The 19,134-nt window shown below is 39.4% G+C and overlaps 1 protein-coding gene across 4 annotated transcripts in view; it reads left to right on the top strand.

Moving 5' to 3' along the window:
* Positions 1 to 19,134, top strand: part of pard3bb (par-3 family cell polarity regulator beta b) — a 460,252-nt gene that overhangs the window by 14,337 nt on the left and 426,781 nt on the right. For all 4 annotated transcript variants that reach the window (XM_067443471.1, XM_067443470.1, XM_067443472.1 and 1 more), the window contains exon 3: positions 8,857 to 8,958. In XM_067443471.1, coding sequence (XP_067299572.1) covers positions 8,857 to 8,958 — 102 coding nt within the window. The remainder of the gene's footprint in view (positions 1 to 8,856; positions 8,959 to 19,134) is intronic.

Raw genomic sequence — 19,134 nt, forward strand, 5'->3', positions numbered from 1 at the left:
AGTGAGTGACGTCAGTGAGTGTGTTGTCAAGCAAGGAGAGCGAGCAGTAGCAGCGTCTGTGAGGGGAAAAAAAGATCACGGTTCACGACTGGTCTTGGAGCCCGAAACAGGAAAAGTGTAACATCTTATATCAAATTTTATAACCTATTTAGTCAGAAACAACATAATTCATTTGATAAATCCTCAAGTCTGATTTTATATCCATGAGACTTGAGTCCAAGTACGAGTCATCAGTCCGCGAGTCTAAGTCGAGTCACGAGTCCAGAGAATGGAGTCTCGAGTCGGACTCGATTCCAGAGAATAAGGACTCGAGTCGGACTCGAGTCCGAGTCCAGGACTCGAGTACTCCATCACTGCTGTAAACATAATCAAAGCTTCGAAAACACGCGAAGAACGGGACCTTTAATCAAGATGGCAACCTAACGCACTACAAAAATTGTAGTGTTTGTACATGGTCACATGGCCTTTGACATCAGCAACCATACATAAGGGAACTATTTTGTGCTTCCTTTTTAAAAGTTGATAAGCCTAATTGTTTTGCTATCCTATGTATGATTCGGTGGTTATTTGCATTAAAGCTACACTGTGTAACTTTTTTAGTTTATTCTTAGCTAAAATCACTTAGTTCTTTCAAAAATATATGTGCTCATTAATGTATATTTACTTATTTCAAGTAATAATGCATTCTCATAATTTTATAATATACCATTGAAAATACATAAGTGTTGAGGGTTCGGATGGCGGTCGCCATGTTGCTCCTCCATCTTGAAAGTACATTTGCCAAAGAGGGACATACCCGTAAATTCAAGCTTCGCTTTTCGCGTTTTTACACTCGATGGCACTGTGTCGAATGTGAAGAGGAGGATTGCTTGAGGCTGCTATATGATGATGGAGGATCACTCTTAAGCCCCTTTCTAACTGCACGTCGGACCCGCAATATTCCCGGAACACTGCCGGGTCGCCTTCTGTGTGAAAGCAACCACATCCCGGAATTGATTACCGAATTCGACCCCGGTCGGGGACCTAGTAACATTGCGGGATTTGTATCAGAGTCGCCAAGGAAGCGGAAAAGAGAATTAAGACGGCAACGCGACAGGCAAATCAACAAGACAAAAAAGTAAATACTGGAGTGGCCTTTCCAAGATGGAAAGAGCTCATGAGCAACGATTTTAAAAAGAACGCCGACATTGCCTGCTTTCTTCTCGACAGGTAATATTAATTCAGCCTATTTGTGTATATTGGAAGTTTTATTGTTGCTTGGCTAATTATATCATGGGGCTGTGCATAACACTAGAACGACGTCTAGGATAGTTTTCCTCGCGTCAATGATGAAAAAGTATTGTTTACCTTATAACATAAATCCGTGTTCTATGACGGATAACATGAGATTAATATTTTAATTGCATTATAATTTGTTTGCCTTACGCTAGTGGTGTTGTACAATATACAGAATAATGATAGCACTGATAAAAGTTACTTAACTAAGAGCTGATGTTAGCAATGAACTGGTTATTATTCAGTTCTATTATTCATTTTACATAGATTAACTTGATCATAGATCATTTGGTAAATTAAATAACTGCAAATTATAATAGTTTTCAAAAATTACCTCATCACTTGAGTTGACGCAACACTCACCGAAGAGGTCGAACTGAAAGCCATGACTAAATCGGCCACCGTAGGAGTTGAAACGAAATCGAAATTGAGAGGAGCAGAAACAATTATTCACTGGATGTCATATACCTTTACACCACTAGATGGGAGAAAATATCACACAGTGTAGCTTTAAGCATTTGCATTGTTTTTCTTCAATGTCCGTGACCGGGAAAAACCTGCCCCCTTTTTGGGTCACGACCAGCCAGTTGCGGACCACTGCTCTACCAAATTTTTTCCCATTCACTTTGGCCTAGTTTTATGGAAGGGCTAATTGCATGTAGGCTTTGTTGCACTTGAAGCTCTCAACTTGTCCAAATGCCTGCAAGTTAATAGAGGTTAAGCTGTAGCCTTGCTTTCTGCGTTTCATATTTGTAGACAGTCCGACCTCTTAGCTAGCTGTCACAGCTTGGAGCACAACTGCTTGGCTGCGAGTTATCTCACCCGTGATAGAGCGGCGAGAAGTGTTGTTAATTACCAGATTTCCTTCTCCACCATTGAAGTCTCAGTAGCTCCCAGTCTTGCATGTTTTTTTTTGTTTAGTTTTTTTTTGTTATGCTAATCTGAAACATTTTTCTTCAGCTGTGTAATTATACATTTAATGTGTTTCAGGATTAAAGTGAACGAGAAATGGCCTAGATATAGTTTGGCTAATCTTCAGCCTTTTGAACTGTGCCATTCATCAGCTATCACTTGAAAAGTGTGTGGTTACCACTTTGAGGATTTGCTGTCTAATTTCTGCCGCATACATACTGCGGTCCTCAGCTTTCTGTATTGCTTTGTGTTTTGTTATATTCAACGAGGCATTTTCCATTGACCTGGACATGTCGGTTTCCAGCAGGAAGAAAAGGCGCCTGTGATCTTCAGCCAGCGCTCAAGAATGTTCCGGGCTGAGAAATTGTAGGGCCTACGTACTTAGCGTGTCTACAAGCCTTTGTCCAGAGGCAGTAAATTGTTTGAGAGAGAGAAAGACCTTAAGCGGAGGAAGTGCTTGGGAGTCACTCAGGAAGTTATCAGGCCATTGAAAAGGGACACTTAATTACCTAGGCAGACGTAGGCCGGAGTTGTGCTGCTGTTTTTTCATTAAGCTCAGGAATGCCAGATGCACAAATGCTGAGTTGGCTGCCAAAGCAGCTGATAACATGGAAAAGCCTGGACTTGTGCCAGCAAGAAAACAATTAGCATGCCTCACCTCAGAGACAGAGTTGGTTAGCATCTGCTCTCAATGTGAAGCTTCCCATAGTAGGTGCGTGTTTTGTGATGGAAACTACCTTTGGTCCTCAAGATGTCCTTCTGAAGTACCTCTGTTCAGCCTTCAGCGATTCAGCCGGTTTTGGCAGCACAACTCGTCCTCAGAACCCTAATGTGCTATTTTATGTGGATCCACATCCGCAATTGTGGTTTTATTTGTCTGTAGTCATTGTTTTCAATGACAGTTGGAGGCATAGTGGTCTCTTTGAAGACATTTCTTGGAATAAACTAAATAAACACAACGTGTACTTAGGCTGGTAAAGTAAGCCTGTGTTTTGGTTTTATTATAGCGTAAGCTGTTATGAGTTAGAATTGGATTTTAAGGCCTAGTTTTTTAACTTGATTTTTTTTGTATAAGTATATGGTATCACTTTGCTGTGTTCTTTTGCTTCCAGAATCAAGATTAATTTGATCTGTAACAATCGCTGCGTCTAAAATTGAATACCATCCTACAATAAAGTATGAAAAAAAAAAAAAGTATTTCAGAGTAGTATGTACGAATGCGTAGCTTTAAAAAAACTGTAGGTGAAAAGTACCCGGCTGGCCTATTACTTCCGGCAACGTTTTAAAGTTTGCATTTGATGGACCCTTTTCTATCTGTTGAGGCCACGCGAGAGGATTTATCAATAGCCGTGAAGCGACATAACTGACAGCAGTATTTCACATGTCAAGCTCCTGAAATTTGCAGATGACACCACTGTCATCGGCCTTATCCAGAACGGTGACGAGTCTGCTTACAGACTGGAGGTTGAACAGCTGGCTGTCTGGTGCAGTTATAACAACCTTGAGCTGAATGCGCTCAAAATGGTGGAGATGATAGTGGACTTCAGGAGGAACAGCCCAGCAATCCCCCCACTCACCATCATGAACAGCACTGTGGAAGCAGTGGAGTCATTCAGGTTCCTGGGAACTACCATCTCTCAGGATCTCAAGTGGGACAATCACATTGACTCCATTGCGAAAAATGCTCAGCAGAGACTGTACTTCCTTCGTCAGCTGAGGAAGTTCAACCTGCCACAGGACCTGCTGATTCAGTTCTACTCAGCTGACATTGAGACTGTTATATGCACCTCCATCACTGTCTGGTTTGGTTCAGCTACCAAATCAGACATCAGGAGACTGCAACGTACCATCCGGACTGCAGAGAGGATTATTGGTGCCCACCTGCCAACCCTCCAGGACCTGTACTCTTCCAGAGTGAGGAAGAGAGTGGGTAAAATCATCACAAACTCCACTCACCCCAGACACCTCCTGTTTGAATGGTTACCGTCAGGGCGGCGACTCCGATCACTGGCCACTAGAAAATCTAGGCATAGGAACAGTTTCTTCCCACAGGCCATTTCCCTCTTGAACAGTTACCCCCTGAGCCTTCTAAGAACGGTTTGTCTTTCCATGGGCTAGTGAGCCACAACAGAGCCAGGTCTTGCGGTACTGTACATCTCATCTTTCTCCGCAACGCTAGCGAGGCAGCGGGAAATACAAACACATCAGGCTTGTTCGAGATGCATCGACGCTGCGAAGACTATTAGCATATGATATCAAAATACAGCATGAGCGATTCAAAGGCATAAGGAGTCGTATGCTCTTCTTTGTATTTTAATGTCATACGGTGGTCAGTCTGCTCAACACCGATGCCTTCCATCAACAATGGTGAATGCACATAGCTTTACGATCCTATATCTGCATTAAAGCACAGCGAATCCAACGCACTCGCACAGCTCGCCGTAATTTGTATAGACAGAGATTACAATCGACCAGCTATTAGCTCGATGAGCTGCTATTTAAAAAAAAGGAGGTCACACGTTTGTATTCGTCTTGTTGGTCACAGTAACTCCGCCCCCAGCCCGCTGACACAAGCGGTTCTTACTTCTAGCCCAGCAATGATTTGAAAAAAATCTTCATTTGTGTTTTAAAGTTGAGTGAAAATCTTACAGGTTTGAAAAGACATGAGATTTAGAACAAAATTTAAAAAGTTTACATGTTTGGGTGAGTTAAGGCTCAATTATGCTCCAGTTTTAACACATACACAGATGGATGCGGACTACTTGTATTTACTGAAAGTGTATGTCGGTGTATTCTTGGTAGATGACGTGTTCCACACATGCGCAGTAGATTGCTGTGTACACTTCCACACTTCCAATTTTTCTCCACGAATTATTGCACATCTGGCTGTATTTGTTTTAACGATGGATCGACGTCCATGTTGTTTTTCCAGCGCATGTGCAGTTGCCTTTGTGGCCTAGTGACAAAAAATGGAAGGCACATGGATGTCCGCAAAGAGCCTCCGCGTACATTCTCCTCCAACGATTTTTACGCAGATGCAAACACGGAAAGTAAAACGCTAGCCTGATGCCTTAAAAATACTGTCTTGGATAAAACGTGGATAATATTTACATCAACAATACATATCATCACATTTTATATTGCAATATCTCGATATAACTATGCATCGTTACACCCCTAGCACTGTAGTAATCCTTTTTTTTTACACTTAACTATTACAAATATCTTTAGCTACTGTATTCAGCTTAATGAAAAATTGAAGTGCACAAGCAAACGATAAAGAAGGGCACTAAGAGTGCTTTCACACTAGCACTTTTGGTGCACACCCGGGTTCGATCTAGTCTCTAGTCTATCCACATGCTTTTTGCCATTTCTTGTTTAATTTGGACAATGCTGTGTACTGCAGTGTTGTGGAATGGAAGGGTATGCATGTGTGTTTTCATTAAATTTGTTTGCATGTCTATCTGTGGTGTATTAATATGGGTTGGTTTCCTGATTATTGCATTAGTACTGCTGATATTTATCAAACACAATGCAGGAGAAGGTCTCGGGAGTCCAGACATGCTGTCTGATCAGGACTCTTCCTTTATTTCTTAGTCTCATTTAAGTACTGATTACCCACATATACGGCCCTTCACATTGGCCTCTGTGCCAAGGAAAATATTAATTTCATTTGTGCTACCTTATAAAAAGTATCTCATTTCATTCAGGCTATATTACGGTTCATAACAGAAAATGAGGTGTGGGTCAGAAAGTGGTATGTTTATTAAATTCAATTCACAGCGAAATTGGTATTTTCATATTTGACCAGAAAGTGCAAGAATGCCGTGCGGAGGTGGAAGATCGTTCTCGGAGATGGACAACGTCTTATTGCATCATTATCATCACCATCATGATCATCGTTACTGTTTATGAGTCTGGTAATGATGTTAGGCTTGGTAATGGACCCTGCACCAACAAAAGCAATCATAGAAATACGGCAGGAACCCCACTGCTCACGGTCATCAGGGTAAAAATGGCCAAATGTTCCAGAGATTTCCATCGTTTCATTACAGCGCAGCCTCGCTATCTCCCGCTGCACACGTATCCTCATTCAATGTTCTCATGGCTGGGAATAGGCCTTAATGTGGCATGCAATACAGCATTATTCCCATAGACTGGCACACTGTCGCCCTTTGTTGAATGCCAGAACCTGCCAGACTCATAGCCTTCGCCTTACCCTCATTCACCCTGCCTCGCTGCTAGCATTCAAAAGCTCAGGGCTCATTTAGGTGAAATCATGATTAAACAGGTGCGTTCACTGTCAAATGTCATTTTGCTCAAGGGCTCTGTGAGATGAGATCATATGGGATTCAGTGTCATGGTTTTATTGTTTGTTGAGTGAAATACAAGCTTTTTGTGATGCATTGGGGGTTCTTCAGTTTTCTAACATGACACCGATTCCAAAGAAGAGACAGTAGGATAAGGAACAAGCCTCAGTCGGTATAAATAGTATTTATGGTGATGAAAAATCTGGAACTTTAGATAACTTACTTAGTAAACCTCTAAATGCCTACTGTAGGGACAGCATTGTAAAGATGGAAAATATAATATGTGTTTGTGCCATTTTTTCATTGCTGGCTTATTGTTTATGCTATTTATGAAAAACGACTTTTTGTTTTTCTTTTGTCTTTTTTTGGTATAAAAATGTTATAAATTATTAACAGAAAATCTGTCTGAAAATACAATTGTATTTTGTCTTGTTGCATTGCAAAGCGTGTGCAAAAATGTCCACTGCAACACGAGACAATTATTTTTGTTGTTGATAAATCTCATGCAGTTTTGACTTTTAAATATGCTTTGATGCAACTAATATCTCTTGTTGTGAAAATATTCTTAACAAGGATTGAGAATTCACAGATGCAGACTCGTAGATAAACTCAAATAAAAAAACTTAAACCCCATATCAAATGTCACAGCGGTGCTCTAAAATATGAAAATATAAATCTCTTCGATAAGTGATTATGTACTGTGATATGCTCTTCTTAGTGCTGCATTTTTCTAAGTGAAGATTTCACTTCTCACACTTATTCAAATGTTAAAACCGCTTGAGATTGTGAAGTTGTTAATTAGACTGCTGTTTCACAGCAACAATACTGAAGCATACTTTTAATGTAATTATAGATAATGGTTATGACAGGGGTGTTGAAGCATTTTTCCAAGAAGTTCGGTCAACATTAGCTCACCAGTTTAGATGCATTTGAAAAAAGTTAAAACAAAACCTTTTTTCTCTGCAATTCAGCAGAACCATATTCATATTGTAAATTCTGATATACGCTTACCTGTCAATACAAAGGATGTGCTTATCAGTCAGTCCCAAAACATCTCTACAGAGCGTTAGTTAGAGAATGCAAATCTACAAACCAAAGTAGCTCTGCGTTCCCCTCATCCTCGAGAGCATTTGCCCCTGAGTTCAAAATGAGTCATCAGAATATTTGTTGTTTTGTCAATATTTAGGAGCACACCCTCATACTGTATAGATGATGCCAACTAGCAGAAGTAAAAGTCATTGGACACAGCAAATAATTTAACATATTAAATACATACAATTCATGCAACTTCTATTTGGCTTCTGTGAACCATTACATCATGCCAGTAATGGCCAATCTTTTCACCTTTTTAGGGTAACATTGATTGGAGTTGTAGATTTAGTCTCTAACATCCAAGAGATCTAGTTTTCTTTTTCTCCTTTATGTTAAAGATATTGTATATTTATTGGGGTCATGGTTGTGCTCATGTATGTCAGTACTGAGAAATGATCAAATCTGGTGACTGTTTTTCTGCAGTGCTAAGAGACTGGGCTTTTAAATGAACATTGTGTAAATATATGAATCATACACACAATCGCAGTTTGTCTGTTGTGAACTGACAGCTCTGCTGTCCTGCAACTGCCAAGATAAACACGGTAGGCCTGTATCAAAGTCATGTTTTACACTATCAATGATGCTTTACAATTACTCCAAGCCCAGGCAAACACAGTTTAAGCATAACATACCTCCCACTACTACTTCCTGTACTTCTCTAAATGAATGCATTGTCTGAAATCAATCAACTATAAGTTGCTTTGTGCTAAATGAGCCTGCAGCATGAATGCAGCCAAAAACGTGTGATGTAATGACATAAGATCAGATGCAAGACGGAATTAAGCCATTTGTTGTGCAGAGGTCTTGTTTATACCTCACTTCTTGGCATAAGCTGAAGTTGACATTTGGAGCTGAGATTTGATTAGCATCACACCAGTCTCTGGGACCTCGTTGGCGGTGGTTGTGAGCTCACAGGCGTTTGATGATTTGTGGATGTTGATGTGTTCTGCTTTGTGTTTTGTCAGCATTAATCAAAAATGTCCATTGGGCCCATGATAGAGCCTTGTGGCACTCCCCCTGTAGGACTCCGGCTGTAGAGGAGTTGTGTGGGAAGACTAGGTGACTAGATGAAAGATGACCAATGCTGTTTGTACATCAGAGTGTCCTGATACACACTGCTCTGATGTGAGCATAAAGCCATTGCTTTTTTAGAGCATAGTTACAGTTTAGACATCACTGTGGGAAACCTGGGTAACTGATATGTTACCTTGCTGATAATTCACACTGTTGTCTTGCTGATAATTCACATTGTTGCTTTGTTTTATAGGAGGGAGATTTTCTGGTACGAACCCACCATGTTGAATACTGCGACGGGGGTATTCTGGACCCTGATGATGTGCTAACAGACCTGGTGGAGGACAAGGACAAGGTAAGGCTCAAGAAAAAAAAAAACTGTTGGGTATTAATATTAGAATCCACAAGGTGTATGTTATGTAATATGTGGAGACATAACTTTTAGCCTGGAATGTAACATGTTGGCATCCTCAGCCCCATAAAGTAAACGTTAGGTCTTAAACCTAATTCAATGTTTTCTATAGAATTCAGGGAGTTCCTCCTCCACTCACCTAAATTTGAAAGTTAAATAAAATAAAAAAAAATACTGTTTTGTAACATTTTTGAATGTTTTTTTTAGATTGAGTTCTGCAAGTGAATACAATTTTAAGTCAGTATCCACTTGTGAACTCCATGAATAATTTGCAAGAATTATTCTTTACGAAAATTCTGATAAGCATTACCAAGCATGCATTGGATTTTCACAGTATTTGATCTATTGTTAATAGTGGCGCATTCCACCCCATTCAATGGTAATGTTAGATATTCCAGAGAAACAAAACAGCAGAGGAAAGAACACCAGAACACATTTAGTTTCTCTCGCAAATGTGAGAAGATTTGTCGAGAAGTTGTGAGAAAAAGTGAGAAACGAAATTATTATGGAAAACGAAATCACACATATGAAAAATCACAGGTTAGGTTGTAATGCCATATGTGCCAAATATATCTGCTGTGGAAAAGAAGAAAATATTAAATCTATATTACTAAATGTAAAGTACTTGGTCCTTTTTCGTGGACATCATGATAAAAATTGTAACCATAATGTATTGATACCTTTTTATGGACATGATGGTCGTTCTCTGTTTATAATGGAAACCCAACATACGGTTCACCGTTTCATATGGAAAGCACATCGTTGACATTTGCTTAAGAGGAGGCCATTTGGACCACCCTCTCTCAGGAAAGAGTGGTCTCTTCAATGAGCCCTCGGGTATTCTGTTTGTCCTTTCTCTATATGGAGGTTATTATATTGAGCTGTGTGGCCGCTCCTAACTCGATAACACAAAAGGGCATTTGCCTCCTAATTGAATTTTCTCAGACATCAGATGCAAAGCTTTTGATTTCTGCACACTAATTAATAGAAGTGAAGGCACAAGGCATTATGGGTGGCACCCTCTCTCTCTCTGAGCAAGATGGTTTCTGGGATACTGCTTTATAATCAAAGTGAGTAAGTGTTTTATAGGCTTTAGCCACAGGGAATGCAGCCCATTTCTGAGGAATAATTTGCATATGAAAGATGAAAAATTGTCATGATTTAAAGATTATGAGTGGGACTATTAACTTAGAGAGGATTGTGCCCAATGTTTCAGCATTCAGACCCTCTATAATTGGTCCTAACTATGTCTATAAAAACAGTGCTATTTTGGTACCATATTTTGATTAAGGCTGTTGATTCAATGCGTTCATTTAATACAGTTGGTGATTAAAAAGTAGTGCTTTAAAAAGAAGCGAATGCTTTTCATTATGCTTTATGCAAAAATTATTCAATTATGCAAAATCTCCTGACAGCTAGCTGCATTGACCTTCTCCTTGATAAAATACAGTGGACCAACACCAGCAGCTGACATGGCACGCCAGACCATCACTGACTGTGGGTACTTGACACTGGACTTCAAGCATTTTGGCATTTCCTTCTCCCCAGTCTTCCTCCAGACTCTGGCACCTTGATTTCCGAATGACATGCAAAATTTGCTTTCATTTGAAAAAAGTACTTTGGACCACTGGGCAACAGTCCAGTGCTGCTTCTCTGTAGCCCAAAAGTGGCTTGACCTGGGGAATGCGGCACCTGTAGCCCATTTCCTGCACACGCCTGTGCACGGTGGCTCTGGATGTTTCTACTCCAGACTCAGTCCACTGCTTCCGCAGGTCCCCCAAGGTCTGGAATCGGTCCTTCTCCACAATCTTCCTCAGGGTCCGGTCACCTCTTCTCGTTGTGCAGCGTTTTTTGCCACACTTTTTTCTTCCCACAGACTTCCCACTAAGGTGCCTTGATACAGCACTCTGGGAACAGCCTATTCCTTCAGAAATGTATTTCTGTGTCTTAGCCTCTTGCTTGAGGGTGTCAATGATGGCCTTCTGGACAGGGTCGGCGGTCTTACCCATGATTGCGGTTTTGAGTAATGAACCAGGCTGGGAATTTTTAAAAGCCTCAGGAATCTTTTGCAGGTGTTTAGAGTTAATTAGTTGATTCAGATGATTAGGGTTAATAGCTCATTTAGAGAACCTTTTCATGATATACTAATTTTTTGAGATAGGAATTTTGAGTTTTCATGAGCTGTATGCCAAAATCATCAGTATTAAAACAATAAAAGACCTGAAATATTTCAGTTGGTGTGCAATGAATCTAAAATATCATTACATTATGGAAAATAATGAACTTTATCACAATATGCTAATTTTTGGAGAAGGACCTGTAGATTTCCAAGTTTTTTAACTCCCATCTTTGAAATGTCTCTTGGGCAGTCATGCAAGTACAGCTCATATCTCTTTGAATGGGGAAACATCAAATTCTCCAAAGCTGTTCATCATTTAAATCTGACAACAATTGTCTCATAAATGTTGTTTCTAAGCTCAAATCGTGACAAGCCCCTCTGAAAAACTGACCAGCCAGTGTGCATATGTGTCCTAAGCGATAGAATGATAGTAATGCATATTTGCTGCTGAATGCTGACAGTTGGTGAGAAATTTGCCTTTCCATTACAAATAATATAAAAGCAAATGCTACAATATTTTTTTGTATACTGTTTACTTTCTTAGACAGGACTGTTAAACTACTACAGAAGGCGAATAGGAGCATTGTGTTCTCAGTCACTGGCATTATCAGTGCTGTCAAAATAAAAGCCCCGTTTCAGACACATCAGCCAAGCAGAAAAACTTAATGACCAATGTTGATATTTGATGTATCCAAATACTGGCCGATATATCGGCCTTGATGATGTATCGGTTGACATCTAGACAGAATTGTCGAAGGCCCAGCTGAAACAGTGCTACATTGTTATGAAAGTTTATCATGTGCAGTTTTTTTAGTCTTGCCAATTTAAACATTAAAGGGATTTTAAAGCAGATAATGATGACATGAAAAGAGTAATCTATTTTGTACTCACTCGCTGCATGATTTTGGTTTTCTATGTGCAGTGTGCACATACCTGGACACTGTGTGGATACTGAATTGAGTTCTTTTTTACATTTTATCTTGCAGACATGCACACAAAATTGTCAAATGTCAGTTTTAGTGAGTATTCTCGTAAACACAGTTGGCTGTAAAGAGTGTTATGTCTTTATTTTCTTAAGCCTATTATACCTGCTGCTGTCTTTCATAATTGTTATTATATTAATATACTGTGAAGATACAGTATTATTTTACTTTTGATTACTACTATTATTATTAATATTATTATTATTTAATTTCTGTAGTATGATTGCTACTGATTTAAGCTTTGGAAACACAAAACGCTTTGGGGGTGATTTGCGGTGAATATGATATTGATTTAGTATCTGCTCACATTTACATTTAATAATTTAGCAGACGCTTTTATCCAAAGCGACTTACAAACCTCATGCTCACCGATTCAGTGAATTAATTCAGTGATGGATTCAACAGGTAACAGGCGAATTCATAAAAATAACCTGCTCGATTGATTCATTAAAACTGACTGTATGCTATTTACTCTTCTCTAAGTTTGTTATGGACTTCAGCCAGTGAAGATATTACAATAGAAAGACATGTTATCTTGCTTTTATTATGGTACATGAAATAAAAAGACCATCGCATTCAATTCAGGCTGTAGGCTCATAGATTGGGTAAAAGAACCTGTGATTTCTCATCTTTACATGCTGAGGATTTAGCGGTGGAGAATAGCAGTACAGGAAATGTTGGCAGTGTCTTTTATTGAACATTTATTTGTGTGAAAATTCTGTGCTGCAATTCACTGAATTTCATGTGCGCTCACAACGAGACATACACACATGCGTGTAAGCGCATATATAAAAGCATGAACTCACTCACCATTTCTTCCACACTCACACTTGCACACAGTCCCCTGTTGGTATTGTGCCTTTATTCTGTTAGAGCGGCTATTTACTCATAAATCCAGACCGGGATGAGGAATGAGCTCTCGCTGTAGTGATGTTGCCATGGTGACAACTTCCCAAATGTCACAGCCTGCGTTACTGTATCCTGGTGATCCAATAATTATTCTTTGCTCTTGTAAGCCAGGAGTAAGATTTTCTTTCTTTTCAGAATAATTCTTTACAGTGCTGCAGCATTTGAGGTGTTATTTTTATTTTCATAAAGTAATGACTTTAAAGCAGGTATGTGCTGCTGAGTGTATTTTTGACATCATTTTTTTTAGAGCTGCCATATATAGTGTGTGTTTGCATTTGTGGAATGTGCCATTCGTCTAAAGGGGTTAGATCTTCCTCTGTCAACAACACCACAAGCCGTATTCTGGTAATTACTGTGGCACTCCCTCTGAAATGAAGCTAGCAAACCACTCGACTGCTAGAACACCCATAACCTAAACACCGATTATACAAGATTTGCTTGCTTTGGTCTGTTGGTTATATGTTTGCAACTGTTACACGTCTAATTAACTTATTTGATGCTTCAAAAAGTTCACAATAGAGCTAATCCATATGAGCTGTTTAGTCCAAATTTTCTGAAGATTGATTTATGATAGGCTTTTATTCAGATGTAAACACCCATTAAACACAGTTATACAGCACGTTTGACCTTCCAACAGAACCAGTGAGGATCATTCTTGTTACGTAGGACATTTGAGCTTTCACAAGAACCAAAGAGGTTCATTCTCATGTTATGCAGCACGTTTTTTTTAAGTTTCCCTTAGTTTCTCTCTTTAAAATATCTTGAAAATGTCACAGAGTCAAACAGGTTTAAGAACCAATCAGCTATTTTAGTCTGACTACTGTGAAGATGTGCTCTGGTTTTATTGCTGAAGCTGTAAAGTAGCAAAGTTCTCAGATTTACTTTTCTTCTGTAAGGTTCCTCAGCACGTGCACACATGCTCACAAGCTCACAGATGCCTGCATGTGTTAATGATATGCTCACAGCTCTTATTCACATTCAACTGAAGGCAAAAGATGGTACATTAGTCAACACTCTCATCAATATATGAAGAGAGAAAGATGTTAGAATATTCATCTGAATCTGTGCTGCCGACTTGTTTTTCGGCTGGAGTCAGCCGTGCCTTTGGAAGCACACTCGCTCCTTTCTGCCCTCTAGAGATCATTTATAGCATAGATGCTATTATTATGCTTATCCAGATTTAAACATTCTGTATTAGCCACCTGGGCAAAAACAAGATTAAAACTAAACAAAAAGGGCAAGGCAAAAACACTCCTTTATAGATTTTTCGCTACACTTTCTACACAGTATTTACAATTTTTCATTTCTCATGGTATTTCAAAAACACCCCCAAAACTGTATCTTAAAGGTTACGGTGTAATGGCAGAGCAGGGAAAATGGAGTAATGTGTGTGTGAATAATATTGATGTGTGTGCAGGAGGTTAATTAAAAGCTCCAGTCATTCATCACGGACCGAGGGCAGGCAGACGGACTGACCGGCCTCAAATCAATCACGCGCTCTCGGCTCGCTGTACTGCTGATACTCACGCTCTCGTAGCTCACTGTGCCTTGACAGCTTTGCTAGACTTCAACACTTGTCTTTATTATTTTTTTTAACTCCAAGTGTGTTTCACATTGTCTGAGCGTGTTAAGATTTGTTCAAGGCTGTCTCAGTTTAGTCTTGCCTAAAGCCTTGATAATGTTCATCTCGCACTGAATAGAGTGTTTCTGCTTTAAGGGGCTTGTCATTTGTGTCTCCAATAAGTCACACTGTCTTGATTGTATTGGTCTATGGCATTCATAATCTCTAATTCTCTGGCTCACAATGACATTGGTTTCACTTACTGAAGATCAAGCCAGAAAGTTTGCCATTGTCTAAATCTATGTCAGTTTGTGTTGTGGTCTCGTCTTGGGGCGTATCTCAGTTTACACTAATGCTGAGCCTTTGTTGAGTGTGAGGATATAATCTTGTGCTTGCTAAGTGGGGAAGTCTTTGAGGATTGTTGCATTTTTTACTTGAACAGAATGTTCTCCTGTTTATCTTGACTTAAACTGCACCTGCACATAAGTTTCTTGATTGGGCCTAGACGAGAGAACAGCCTATCGACTAGACCAGAATTGATTTCCTTTTAAAGGGATGGTTCACTTTAAAATGAAAATTCTGTCATCCTTTACTGACCCTCAAGTTGTTTCAAACCTGAATGAATTTCTTTCTTCAGCTGAACACAAGGGAAGATATTTTGAAGAATGTCAGTAACCAAACAGTTAAAGGTCCCGTTCTTCGCGTGTTTTCGAAGCTTTGATTATGTTTACAGTGTGCAATATAACATGAGTTCATGTTTCACGTGTAAAAAAACCGTATTTTTCACACAGTTTACTTATCTGAACACCGCTGTTTCCTCTGTCCTAAAAATGGCCTGATGATTTCTGTTCTATGAAGTCCCTCCTTCAGAAACACAGAACGAGTTCTGATTGGGCCAGCGCTTCCCGTGTTGTGATTGGACAGCAGCTTAGCGCACTTTGACATCGCGATGTGCGCGTGTGCGATATAGTCACATCGCCGGAGCATGCGATGTGAAGGGTAGTAGCCCATGGTGTATCAAGAGAGCGGTAGCACACAGTAAACACGAGTTTGTTGCTGGAGTGACATGCATGTTCCTCATGCCTGCACAGTGATTGGTTCGCTGTGCCACTGCTCACCGCTCACGGCCAAACATTCACTGCTTAAATGCGCGACGAAGAGGATCCAAAGAGGGGGGGAAAAGGTTTGTACCAGAAATCATCTTTTTGGGACTATTTTGGCTAACGTTACATAAAGGAGGATGTTGAAAAAAAAGAGGTACTTTGCATTAGGGCTGGGCGATATGGCCAAAATTTCATATCCCGATATAGCTCATTTGATATCCCGATAACGATATATATAACGATATAGCAAATTTTCTGTTAATTCAGTTTATGAATAGTCTATGCAAAATTGCAATGTGGAAATGCAGTTTGAAATGATATACAAAACAAATAAAGGTAGTATGGACTACATTTTTATTTTATTTAGAACCTTTTTTAAAGCAAGACTGTTGGTAAAGTTAACACCTGCCTAGGGATGTTAACCGATGACCGTTTGACCGATGGCTGACCGTATCAACGTTAACCGATCAAAGTTGTCGGTTAAAATAAATAAAAAAGTGATCTCTAAATTAGGCTATTATAGACAGTGTACTAAACGCTACAGGTGGCCGTCTCATTCCAAAATCTTTTTGTGTGATTGAACATATCCCTCGCACTCAATTTTTCATAACTCGCCTGTTTGTACTTAATAAAGCAATAAAAACATTTGCTGCGAGGTCACAGCGTTTGGGTTTGCGCGCACACAAGGTTTGCAAAAAGTAAACACTCGAGGTTAGAGCCAGAGGAGACGACAGTATGAAGCGTGCATTTCGCTTAAGATGGGCTTACATTTGGAAATATATTACATCTTCATTTCAGTGGTAACACATAAGGTGTTGATCGTCTTTCTTTATTATTGTTAGCACTAACGTTACCTCGAACTAAAGCGGCGTCTCTTCGGAGCTGTCAGTTTCTTAAATGAGCTGCGGCAATTATTCAAATGAGCTTCTAACGCTGGACAAACACCTTTATTTTCAACGCGATCACCTTGTACCCAAACCATTTCGAAACTAAAGAGCCATTGTCCTCTGATTACAAACAAGCTCCTCGGCGGCGCGTTTGCGGGACTCGTGTTTCGCGCTGTGGGGGATTTTAAAAAAGTGACGTGAGTGGAAGGGAGGCTGCAGCGCTAGGACAGTGCGTGCGCGCGCGTGGGTGTGTGTGTGTGTGTGTGTGTGTGTGTGTGTGTGTGTGTGTGTGTGTGTGAGTGAGAGAGAGAGACAGAGGGAGCGCGCCTCGCGGCTGTTATTTCAAATAGCGCAGCATATTTTAAACTAATCGGTTAACCGGTTTCAACCGGCTAATGAGGCTCGGTGGTCGGTCAAGAAAATGTTTAGTTTTCACCATCCCTACACCTGCCTTATAAACGCCTTATCGTGGCGTAAGCGATAGAGCCTTATGTAAAACGATAGACATTTTCTATCGTCCAGACGATATATTTCGTCATATCGCCCAGCCCTACTTTGCATGGAGTGTTTTGTGGCCACAAAACAAGAAAACCAATTTGTCTGATCACTTAAAACGGCACCACAAAGCTCTTTACAACGAATACAAAGCAGGGCTCGACATTAACGCTTGTCCGGTACAAGTGGATGTTTTGAAGGGACAAGTGAAAGAGAATTTTACTTGCCTGACGGACAAGAGCCGGATTAAAACAAAAAATAACTAGCGAATCACCAAAATGCAAGAATGTTTGTGCATTAATTTAGTGTAAGTGGCGATCGATAGTGGATAATATATAATGAACTGACGATAATAAGGTCGCGCTGTTGACGCTCGTGCAGCCTCTCGAGGAGAAATTACAACACTTGAGCGTTTTCCTGAATACCATCACGACTGTAAATGACACTGATTTCATATGACAGTTCCATAAACAACTAATTAACATTCACTTAAAGTCACTTACATTTTAGATGCAATATTTAGTGTTTTTGTTCTATTTCAGCAGTTAAAATCGTTCACAGCAGACCCGTAACACATCTCACTCATAACAACAAGCGTGAACAATTCAGCGTTTGAATGAATCGTTTGAATGAACGACTTAAGCCCTATTCGGACGGGATTAGATTAACATGGGGACGTGGGGGTAAAGTCATTTTACCTCAGGACGTCTGTAATATTAATGGCCAATTCGCACGGGATAAGACATCTCAGTAAAACTAGCAGAAGTGGGAGGAGTAACTCGCTTTAAGCACCTCCTTGACGTCATGTGCGTATGACGTTACCGTTATCACGTGAGCAAACACACAACCTGAGCGCCAGTCTGAACTCCGTCTCCAATATATATATGTGTTTTAATAAACAGTTAGGTCCAGTCTAACGATTCTGATTGGATTATGTTGGTAATAGACACTTTCCTAGAGCTAAAATGTGTTGTGCCTCTAAGTGCTTTTGATCTTCTTTTTGCTTTAAATGATATGCGGAAAATACTGGACATTTTCCACAGATTTGCCCCACCACCTAAAACGCAACCGAATGCTTCAAGCGCCTCCAAGGTCGCCAAAAGTGCTCTTTTTTTAACTTTTAAACAGGCAATGACGGAATTTTACCATACATTTTTACAGCAGGTCTATTTGAACGGGATTAGTATTACCTGAGGTAATTTTTCCGGACCTTTTTACAGAAGGTAAAAGTCTCGGTAATCTTTACTGACATTGTCCGTAATGATTACCGAGATGGCACATTCGGACGGGACTAAAATCACCGAGAACCTCTGGTTATAATTACTTTACCCCCACGTCCCCATGTTAAACTAATCCAGTCCGAATAGGGCTTTAGTGACTCACTTATTAAGACGGTCACCTGCTGCCACCTACTGGAGGTTTAGTTTCATGTTTACACAAACTTTCCAACATGTCTTTTTGTCACTTGTAATGAAGCTTGCTTATTACTGATATTATTAATATCATGGAATGGTAATTATTGACTTTAGCCTGGATTGATGGCTCTCAAAATCACAATATATATCGTTGGGGGAAAAATATTGCAATGTAATTTTTTTCCAATATCGTGCAGCCCTAATTGATGAGTTCTTCATTATTGGCATACTCAGGGCCAAACAATAATTTGTTTTATAGCCTAAAGAATTTAATTAATTAATTAATTAATTATTTTGACAAATAATTATTTGCGTTTATTATTATTATTATTATTGTGTTGTACATTTTTACCACTTTTATTTTAAAAGTATTATTATTATAATAATAATTATTATTGTTGTTAATGTGTGAGTTTATACATGTGTGTAAAAATTGTTTATTCCAGCTTATTGTTTGTTTATTTATACACTAATCATTTATTTTAAGCCGTTTAATTGTTATTATTATTTATTGTTTGTTGTTGTGTTGTTGTGATTATTAATGATAATTACAATAATAACAATATGATTTATTTTTAAAAATAATATATGTGGACAGAATACACCATTTTTACGATGTACTTTACAATAATGTGAGAGTCATAGTG

The sequence above is a fragment of the Pseudorasbora parva genome, chromosome 5 (genome assembly GCF_024679245.1).
Source record: "Pseudorasbora parva isolate DD20220531a chromosome 5, ASM2467924v1, whole genome shotgun sequence".
Lineage (NCBI taxonomy): Eukaryota > Metazoa > Chordata > Actinopteri > Cypriniformes > Gobionidae > Pseudorasbora > Pseudorasbora parva.